Source organism: Triticum dicoccoides, chromosome 3B, assembly GCF_002162155.2.
Source record: "Triticum dicoccoides isolate Atlit2015 ecotype Zavitan chromosome 3B, WEW_v2.0, whole genome shotgun sequence".
Lineage (NCBI taxonomy): Eukaryota > Viridiplantae > Streptophyta > Magnoliopsida > Poales > Poaceae > Triticum > Triticum dicoccoides.
The window spans coordinates 284,444,575-284,455,012 of NC_041385.1; the positions used below are offsets into that span (position 1 = coordinate 284,444,575).

At 43.0% G+C, this 10,438-nt stretch overlaps 1 protein-coding gene across 4 annotated transcripts in view; it reads left to right on the forward strand.

Moving 5' to 3' along the window:
- Nucleotides 1-10,438, forward strand: part of LOC119275925 (piezo-type mechanosensitive ion channel homolog) — a 44,975-nt gene that overhangs the window by 25,390 nt on the left and 9,147 nt on the right. For all 4 annotated transcript variants that reach the window (XM_037556852.1, XM_037556853.1, XM_037556854.1 and 1 more), the window contains 5 exons: nucleotides 1,024-1,260; nucleotides 1,700-3,244; nucleotides 3,353-5,877; nucleotides 5,979-6,374; nucleotides 7,351-7,509. In XM_037556852.1, coding sequence (XP_037412749.1) covers nucleotides 1,024-1,260; nucleotides 1,700-3,244; nucleotides 3,353-5,877; nucleotides 5,979-6,374; nucleotides 7,351-7,509 — 4,862 coding nt within the window. The remainder of the gene's footprint in view (nucleotides 1-1,023; nucleotides 1,261-1,699; nucleotides 3,245-3,352; nucleotides 5,878-5,978; nucleotides 6,375-7,350; nucleotides 7,510-10,438) is intronic.

Consider the following 10,438-nt stretch of genomic DNA (forward strand, 5'->3'; position numbering starts at 1 on the left):
GCAAAGCGTATGCCATAGCATTGCATTTATAGAAGTGTAGCACTAAGGAAAAAAAAAAGATAATCGAAAGTCCACGCCTTGAGAGTGTCGTCCTAGCATGAGAGTCTTCAAAACCTGCTGAGTAAAGCCAAAGGAGATAACGAGAAGATGACGCATCAGAGGAACATCGCATCAGTAGAAGATACAAGAGAAGATGGATTGTCAAAAGAAGATGGCACATCGAGAGAATGAAGCATTGCACACAAAAGCATAGCGCGAGAAAACTCGTAGCGAAAGAAGCTTGGTGACAAGATAATGGGTGTCGATTAACAATGCAAAAGAGGCCACGAAAATCCTATAGAAAGGACAAGGACCAGAAAAAGGCTGATGGATAAAGGTATGGTGGACTCGCATGACATGAGAAAAAGAGAAACGGACTTGGTGGACGCAGCGGAAATATAGAGCTAGAATCAAGTATACATGAACGAAGATGCAAGAGCCTTCGTGCATACAGAAGAGCCTGTGGCCTGTGGAAAAAGTCGTGCATGTGAGATGCCGACGAGAAGCAGCGGAAAAGAGCAACTAGCAGACGAGCACCAAACACAATAGACGGTGCATGTACGAGACGGGAGAGCCTGGCGGGATGGTGACTTGGGTGGCCCGCTGCTCGGGCGAGGGGGTGGGGGGTTGCGATGCGATTTGGGAGGGTAGCCCGATTCCAGCGGGGAGGCAACAAATGCTTGGTGGATCCAATCGGGGAAGGGGTCGGGCCATCAGATATGAGAACGGAGAGGAAGCACACCGAGATCAATAACGGTGCACGAGTTGTGTGTGCGCGGAGAGGGAAAAAACCATAGGCTCTAATACCATGTTAGGGAAATAGCAACTTGTATTCCGATGAGGCCATAGGCCAGTATATATCCACATGCAAAATACTCTTAACAATTTTAACGAGTTTTGAACAGTTCTCTTGAATTAAATGGTGAACCACATCATACTTTTTATACTACAGTAACAGCACTCCTTTTCTCGTATGTTTGACAGGCCTCTCAAGTAATGCTAAAACAAAAGACTTAGTGGAGATTGGCTCAATTATATGCTTCTGTGCTGTCCATAGCCATGGTTTTAAAATGCTTTTTGCTCTCTCTGCTGTTCTTCGGCATACACCGTGTCCACCTGTTGGGTTCAGTATCCTAAAGGCTGGTTTGAATAAGTCAGTACTATTGTCAGTTTATAGCTCACAAAATTCACGAGAAGGTCAAGTTTGCCGCAACTTACATGGTACCTTCTTGCATCATGGACATCTATATTAATTATTTCTTGTTTGGCACAGCCTTTACTTGTTAAATGAACTACAACATAAATTATGTCATGCTTAACGTTACTAGGTTTTATACTTCTCAGATGCGTTCATGGTGGCAAGAGCTCTTTGTCGCTGACAAATAAGAAAAATGTTTTAGGTGCAGGGCTAATGTTTGTGCCGGAAAGAGTGCATGGGGAGAGGACCAATGCAGGATTAGTTCGCTTCCTTGATCTTTTGTAAACTGTTTCACAGTGTGCCTTTTTCGTAAAGGGATACTACAAATTTATATTTAATTGCTTAGTAGAAAATTTGAAACTTGGGTACTTGGATGACTCCAGATGTCCACTCTATTGTTTGACATGAGTTATTGACTGAATATATGTTTACTATGCCAACCCTCTATTTTGTATTTTGCAGAAAAAAAGATTGCGTCATATCTCAGTAAAATCGGCCAGAAATTTCTCTCTATGTATCGCTCATACGGAACTTATGTGGCTTTCCTCACAATTCTGTTGACTCTATACTTGGTGACTCCCAATTATATATCATTTGGTTACCTTTGGTTCCTTCTACTTTGGATAATCGGAAGGCAGCTTGTCGAGAAGACGAAGAGACGACTTTGGTTTCCATTAAAAGTATATGCTGCTGTGGTGTTTATCTTCACCTATAGCCTGAGTATTTCTCCACTCTTTGCGCGCTTGGTTTCAAAGTTTGTTAAACTATATCCTGATCTTGGATTTGATCCTGAAGCCTCTTTGTTGGTAAATGTTTGGCAATCATTGTCTATTCTAATAGTGATGCAACTTTACAGTTATGAAAGAAGGCAGAACAGTGACAAGAACTTCAGTGTTTCTGATGCTTCTGTATCTGGGCTTCTAGGGTTCCTTAGGAGGTTGCTAATTTGGCACAGTGAGAAGATACTATCAGTTAGTGTGTTCTATGCTTGCCTATCATCAATCAGTCTATCTGGCCTAGTTTATCTGTTAGGTCTCATTGTGTTTTCCACCTTACCAAAAGCTTCTCGAATTCCTTCGAAGGTCTGCCTAGTCTACACTGGTTTACTTGCTGTATCTGAATACCTCTTCCAAATGATATGCAAACCTGCTCAAATGTGTCCTGGTCAGCGCTTGTATGGATTTGCTGCATTTCTTGGTTTGAAACATTACGATTCTGGGCTTTGGGGTGTTGAATATGGGCTTAGAGGGAAAGTTCTGGTGATTGTGGCTTGCACCATTCAATATAATGTGTTCCACTGGCTGGACTTAATGCCAGCATCTCTAGTACATGAGGGTAAATGGGAAGAGCCTTGTCAGCTGTTTATCTCTTCCGATCAATCTGCTAGTCTTTCGAACAACAGGGAGGAGATACATTCCTCAAATAGGTTTGCCTTGTTGTTTTCTAAAGTCCAAGGTCTTGTGGGTAGCAGCATATCTTTATCCCTTAGTTCAGGCAACACGTATCAGACCTCAGAAGCTGTCCAGAATGTGACCAAAGGTTTGGACGAGGACAAAAGGTACTCATTTGCAAAGATGTGGGGAATGTCAAAAGAAAGCCACAAGTGGGATAAGCAAAGGATCGTCTCTCTGAAAAGAGAAAGATTTGACACCCAGAAGTCGACATTTAAGAGCTACATAATATTCTGGATGGAAAATCTTTTTAAACTGCGAGGTCTGGAAATTAACATGATTGTGTTACTATTGGCAAGCTTTACATTGTTAAATGTTGTATCGATGTTTTATATCATGTGCCTCGTGGCATGTATTCTTATGAACAGAGATCTAATCCAGAAACTGTGGCCCCTTTTCGTGTCTCTCTTTGCTACTGTCTTAGTACTCGAGTATTTTGCCCTTTGGAAAGATGGAATGCTCTGGTTACAGGGTGTCAATGATATTGAAATGCGTTGCCACGGATGCTGGAAAAATTCACAGATTTCCTTTGATTATTGCTCGAAATGCTGGCTAGGTATGTTGTCCTTCCTGTCATATCTTGAACTTCTGCAATCCAATGTTATATTACTATTCAGCTTAAAACAGATAATTTATGAAATATATGTACATTTATTTGATGCAGGGTTAATAGCTGATGATCCTCGAATGTTGGTTAGCTACTATGTTGTGTTCATTTTTTCGTCATTCAAGCTACGCTCTGACCACTTCTCTGGTTTCTCGGACTCGGATACATACCGTCAGATGCGATCCCAAAGGAAAAATGCGTTTGTTTGGAGGGACCTCTCATTGGAAACAAAAAGCTTCTGGACCTTTCTTGATTATGTGCGGCTTTATGCTTACTGCCATTTATTAGATATAGTTTTGGCACTAATTGCTATTACTGGTACTCTGGAGTATGATTTTTTACACCTTGGTTATCTCGGGTTTGCTCTGGTTTTCTTCCGAATGAGACTTGAAATACTGAAGAAGAAGAATAAGATTTTCAAGTATCTACGGATGTATAATTTCGCTGTTATAGTTTTGTCACTTGCATATCAATCTCCTTATGTTGGGCAGTTTAGCTCTGGCAAGTGTGATCAAATAGATTACCTCTATGAAATTATTGGATTCTACAAGTATGATTATGGTTTTAAGATAACATCACGGTCAGCTTTTGTTGAGATAGTGATCTTCTTATTGGTAGCAGTGCAATCATACATCTTTAGTTCTGGTGAATTTGATTATGTATCAAGATACCTTGAAGCAGAGCAAATCGGTGCAATGGTCCGTGAACAGGAGAAGAAGGCTTTAAAGAAAACTGAACAGCTGCAGCATCTTCGCAGGTCTGAGGAGCAAAAACGTCAACGCAACATGCAAGTAGAAAGGATGAAATCTGAGATGTACAATTTACAAAGTCAACTAAATACAATGAATTCCTTCACCCCAATCAATAATGCTTCCTGCAATGAAGGCTTACGGCGCAGGAGGACTACTAGGTTGTACAGTGATATTGATGCTCCATTGCTAGATAATGAGATTGGTTCACCAGCTGCAGCATCTCAGTCATTTGAATTCTCTGTAGCAGATACAAAGAGAAACCTACCAGATTTATTGTTCCCAAGCTCGTCTGATGCTCCGCGGTCACCAATCAGGGGGAGAAGTGAAGAATTTATGCTGGCTGATAATGCTAAAAATTCCGTGGGCTCAACATCTGAGATTATTGAGCTTGATGAGTGTGATATCAAATTGCATCCTAACTTACTAAAAGAGAAGGAAAGAAGACAACCCAAGGAAAACCCACTTAAATCTGCTGTGCAGTTAATTGGTGATGGTGTTTCCCAAGTTCAGTCATTTGGAAACCAGGCAGTTACAAACATTGTGAGCTTCTTGAACATTGATCCAGAAGAATCACTCTCCAATGAGCATCCCGCAGAAGGTAGCTTTTATGATGTAGTAGAAAACCAGAGGGGAACACAAGATGGCCAGTTTCTGAGGACACATTCAGATAGCTTGGGAACTGCAACAGAATCCTCAGCAAGTATGCCAGTTGGTGTTATCTTTCGGTATATATGGTATCAGATGCGAAGTAATTATGATTATGTTTGCTATTGCTGTTTTATCCTGGTATTTCTGTGGAATTTTAGTTTGCTCTCCATGGTCTACCTTGGAGCGCTTTTCTTATATGCTCTTTGTGTCAACTATGGGCCAAGTTACTTGTTTTGGGTCATTGTTCTGATCTACACTGAGCTCAACATTCTATCACAGTATATATATCAGATTATTATCCAACACTGTGGTTTGAATATACATTTGCCTCTTCTCCAGAGATTAGGTTTTCCTGATGATAAAATAAAAGCATCCTTTGTTGTCAGCATATTGCCTTTGTTTTTGGTATATATATCTACTCTCCTGCAGAGCTCAATCACAGCCAAAGATGGTGAATGGGTCCCTGTAACAGAATTCAGTTTCCTTAGTGCAAGAAATAACATTGAAGAGAAATTTTGTACACCATACAACTGGAAAGATAGGGTAAAAAGTTTGCACATGCCTTTAATGAATCTTATAAGGATGTTTGGGAGGGGCTTATCTAGATATTGGCTATCACTAACACAGGGTGCAGAATCTCCTCCCTTTTTTGTGCAAGTTACAATGGAAGTAAAACATTGGCCAGAAGATGGAATCCAACCAGAGAGGATAGAGTCAGCAATAAATAAGGTACTTGTGACAGCCCATGAAGAAAGATGTCAATCTAATTCGCCTTCATCATGCCATTCTTGTAGTCGAGTTCGGATTCAAAGTATTGAACGGAGCAAAGAAAATCCTAGTATGTCTCTTGCTGTGCTAGAAGTTGTTTATGCTGCTCCTACAGAATGCCAGTCAGCAGGATGGTTCAAATCACTTACTCCAGCAGCTGATGTAGAAAGGGAAATTCATGACTCACAAAAGGCAGGCCTTTTTGAAGAAATAAATTTCCCCTACCCAGTTGTCTCTGTAATTGGCGGCGGTAAAAGAGAGATTGATCTTTATGCATATTATTTTGGTGCTGACATGGCAGTTTTCTTTCTTGTTCTCATGTTCTATCAATCTATCCTAAAAAACAAGAGTGAATTCTTGGAAGTTTATCAGCTGGAAGAACAATTCCCTAAAGAGTTTGTTTTCATCCTAATGGTGAGAGCTCATCTTTCAGTTTACATGGTTATTATTGCACTTGAACGCTGTTGTACTTCTCTTTGCTTAGGTTTCTAATGCATGCTATTTTAATTTTGCAGATTCTCTTTTTCTTGATTGTAGTTGACCGCATTATATACTTGTGGTCATTCGCAACGGGAAAAGTTGTTTTCTATATTTTCAATCTTGTGCTCTTCACATACTCGGTCACTGAGTATGCCTGGGGAATGGAGCTAGCCCACAGGGATGTTGGAGGATTTGTTTTACGTGCCATCTACCTTACAAAATCAATTTCCCTTGCACTGCAGGCTTTGCAGATCAGATATGGTATCCCCAACAAAAGTAACTTGTATAGACAGTTTCTGACTAGCAAAGTAACACAAGTAAACTACTTGGGTTTCCGGCTATACCGAGCTTTACCGTTCTTGTATGAGCTTCGATGTGTTCTTGATTGGTCTTGCACGACTACATCATTAACAATGTATGATTGGCTTAAGGTACATATCAGTAGATCTGTTTTACAAGCATGTGGGTAATTCTGCCATAAATTTATTAGCATATAGGCGCCGAAGACTGGGCACTATAGTCTATGATGATTGATACTAATTTTTGTTTTTTTGGACCACCTGATCAGTTGGTACAACAATCAGATTAAACACCAGTATGTTTTTACTTTGGTTAACCCATATAATCCTGTATGATGATTCTACTTTTGCCGTGCTGTGACTTTAGCATTCAATTTTTAGATATTGATTTTCAAACACTGCCGAGAGTACTACCTCCGTCCTGGTTTATAGGTCCCCTTTGTAGTTTGTGCCAAATTTTGACTAAAGATTTAACTCACAAAATGTTAATGCATGTCAAGAAAAATTGTCTCATTGGATTCGTATTTGAACATAGTTTTCAAAAATATAATGTTTGGTGACATGCGTGAACATTTTGTTAGTTTAATCTATGGTCAAAATTTGGCACGAAATACAATGGGGACCAATAAACCCGGACGGAGGTAGTAGTTGGATATGTGTGATATTGGTGATCTGTGTTGAATGGTTTAGTCTACTTCATCACAATTGTTTCTGTTTTGGTTGTTGTAGGCTTCTGAAGTCTGAACTTGTACTTGGAACCCTGCTTGGCTATTAGTTAGCCTATTTGTAGTCTCAGAATACATAATAAGTCCAAAAGTTCCTTGCTCACCTGATTCCGCTTATTTAAGGCTTCAGTTGGAGTTGGGCTTTGTCTTACTCAAATAAATATGAATATTAGCAGTTTCTCCTACATTCGTTTTTGTTGATGCGCTGTACGATAAAGTAAAAACAGCTTTTCTAGGAATCAGTTAGGTACAACGTTTGATGGTACTAGTTATGCAGCATAATGTACCTTTTCACCATATTTCTTGTATTTAGCTTTTACACTAATGTGTTTTGCTGTAATAGAGCAAATTTTGGCATCTGATATTTTTGTTCCTATGCACAGTTGGAGGACATATATGCGAGCTTGTTCCTTGTGAAATGCGACACAATTTTAAATAGGGCAAATCATCAACACGGGGAAAAGCAAACAAAAATGACAAAATTCTGTGGTGGGATATGCTTATTCTTCGTACTTATCTGTGTTATTTGGGCTCCAATGTTGGTACGTGAGTGCAATACCTTTCTAGAATAGTCACACTAATGTTATTCCAACCTCTTTGCACATGCAAAAATGCTGTGCGATTTTGGGTTTCACTCCCGCGAAGAATTACTGCATTTTTGAATGTGGACTGCGTGCTCAGGGGTGCGCGTGCACATGCTGTTAGGTTGAGACTAACTTTCAAAATTCATGGATATAGTGTCTGCTAGAAAATGTGAGACTGCACAATTTCATCCAAAATATCTCCATCTGTGGTTGTGCAGGAAAGAAGAGAGAGTAAACACTACAGACTGCAATATTATTCATTTAGCTGTTTCTTGTGAGTACCATTGTGCCTAGCTTTGCTTGAAGCTTGTAAATACTTCTTTTTGAGTAAAATGCATCAAAGATCCAAAAAATATTGCTTGTGTGTCAGCTAGGTCCTATAAGTATAAAATGCACATCTGGGTCCTAAAAGTGGATAGGTGGTTCACCGAGGTCCTATACAGCCCTGATTAGCTTTGACCTGCACGTGTGGCGGATTGACCACCACCATGTGGAGAATATTTTTCACAAAACCCCCTAAAAGGTGGTGTCTTCTATTTTCATGACCCATCTTTCTCTCTTCTAATTTTGTAGACCTGGTGCACGCGGCATGCCTTGCCTCGCTTGCCACCGTTCCTCCTGTAGGACAAAGTAGTGCTGGAACCCATCTCAAGTGTACATTAGCCCCGGTGTCTGACGAGGAGCTGTCACCCTTCATCTTGCAGATGGCAGCGAGGATGCCCACCACCGTTGGGAAGTGACCATCGCTGCCCTCCATCTTGGGAAGGGCACGATGCCGCCTCGTCGATCATGTCCTCGCCGACGCGTGTGCAGAACGGCACGCACCACCGGACACCCCACGGCCACCGCTGCACCACCATGCTTCGGCAATCCCACCGCTACACTCTGCAACCCCAGACACACATCACCTCACTTCAAAAACCCCGGATCCGTGCCATGGTCGTCGCCACGACTTCGACAGCGGAGATGAGTGGCAGAGTGGTGGCGGCGGAGAGGAGGAATCGCGCACGTGCTGGGCGGAGAGGAGATTGGCAGCTTCCCACCCATGCTGTCGCCCTCGCTCCCTGCTGCTTCATGGTGTCACTATCTCCACTAGAGCCACCACCATCGTTGAACTGTTGCCTCAGCGACACCCTGGTCCAATTCCTTCTGGTAGGAGTAGCGCGACAACACGAGGAAGAGGATCCCTAATCAATTCTTTGTTCCGAGCTTTCCTCTGCCGAAATTTCTGCGCGTTCTCCAACACCAGCCGCCTCCTTCTGTTGTTCATTGAGCAGCTGCTGGTGATCCTTCATTTCCACCACCAGATTCACCCACTCTGCCTCGTCTTCGCCTGCATGGGCCATGGTGTACCTTCCACCGCAACTGAAGCATCCCCAATTGCTTGCTTTGTTGGCAATAACTACGGTTCAAATGACGGCGGTGGTACAGCAGCACAGTGGTGATGGCGCTCGTGACTCCTTACCATCGTCGTTAGTGACCATGTCCTCCGTCAAGAGTCTCGGCCGTCAGCGAGGTTGGCGCCTTGGAGTAGGGCAACAACTTAAAACTCCGTATCCGCCAGCTGAGGTGACGACAGAATGGTGTCAGCGGTGCACCCGGTGCTTCGCTGGGTAGAAATCCATGGAATCAATCGTAGCTGGGGCCGCGATGGCAGAGGATGGGCCACGAAATTAAAATAGAGAATGTCTAGAGGTTGCATCACAAAGTATTGCCTACATAGCATCGGTCAACACGTCACGCAAGCAGGTAAGAGTTGGATAGGACCTGCGATGAATCACTTATCCACTTTTAGGATCCAGCTGACACACGCGGAATACTTTTAGGACCTCAATACATAGAAACACAAGCTTTGCGTTTTCTCGATTTGTTTTCGAGAAAACATAAAAACTTGCGTGTCGATGCATTGGTAGATAGAGAAAGAGTTCAGTACAAGCCCAGATGACCAACACCCCAAGTATGACGCGATGCGAGGCAACTAGGCAGTAGTTACCCCTGGAGGTCGTGTCAAGACCCACCGCACCTTGCCCTCTCCAACGACTGAGCCTTGGACTTGATCGTGTCGAGCAGAATGTCAGTGTTGGGTTTTGTGTTGTCGAATATGGCGGCGTTTCGATGCAAAATGGAGGCAGCAAATCTGGCAATTTTCAACTCCGGGCACCATGCACATGATATCCAGGGGCAATTTGCGTCAAGCAAGATAGAAAAACAAGGTGCTTCCTCTCCATTTTTGTTCCTGCATAGAGTCCCTGTTTTAACAGGAACGAGAAACCACGAAGAACAGGGGCGTTGGCATCTATATCGATCAAAGGATGGAAGGTCTCAACCAAGAATTGAATTGCTCGGATCGAGCATGTACTACTCCAAGCGAAAATTGGAAGTTCCTCACACAGAAAAGAAAGCAGGCCATGGCGGCTGTGGCTTCACTCCACTGGTTCACAGATCCACCAGGCCTTGGGCATGATCACCAAGGAGGCACCCTTGCGCTTCGCCGCCGAGGTGAACCGGGTGGTCTGCTGCCACCAATCAACAAAGTCGTAGTAGTGGATCGGACCAAGATAGAACTTCACACCACAGGGTTCCCAAGAAAGGGCAACTGATGAGGTGGCTCATGGTCTCCTCTGATTGGCAAAACAGACACCACAGGTGGTGTTGCAGGCCTCGTCTTGTGAGCGTCTTGGCAGTCTAGCAGCAGCATTGGCAAGCAAGCGAAATGGAAAACTTGACCCTCGGGGCAGCCCAGGAGCGTCAGCTCAACCACCAAGATCTCGAGACAACAAGATTTGGTGGAGTACTGGGGGTGTCCAACGCCAAACCAACACATCTGGCTCCGTCGTGAGGTGCACCCTGCGGACCATCACCCAGAGCTGGATGTACTGCCGGTGGG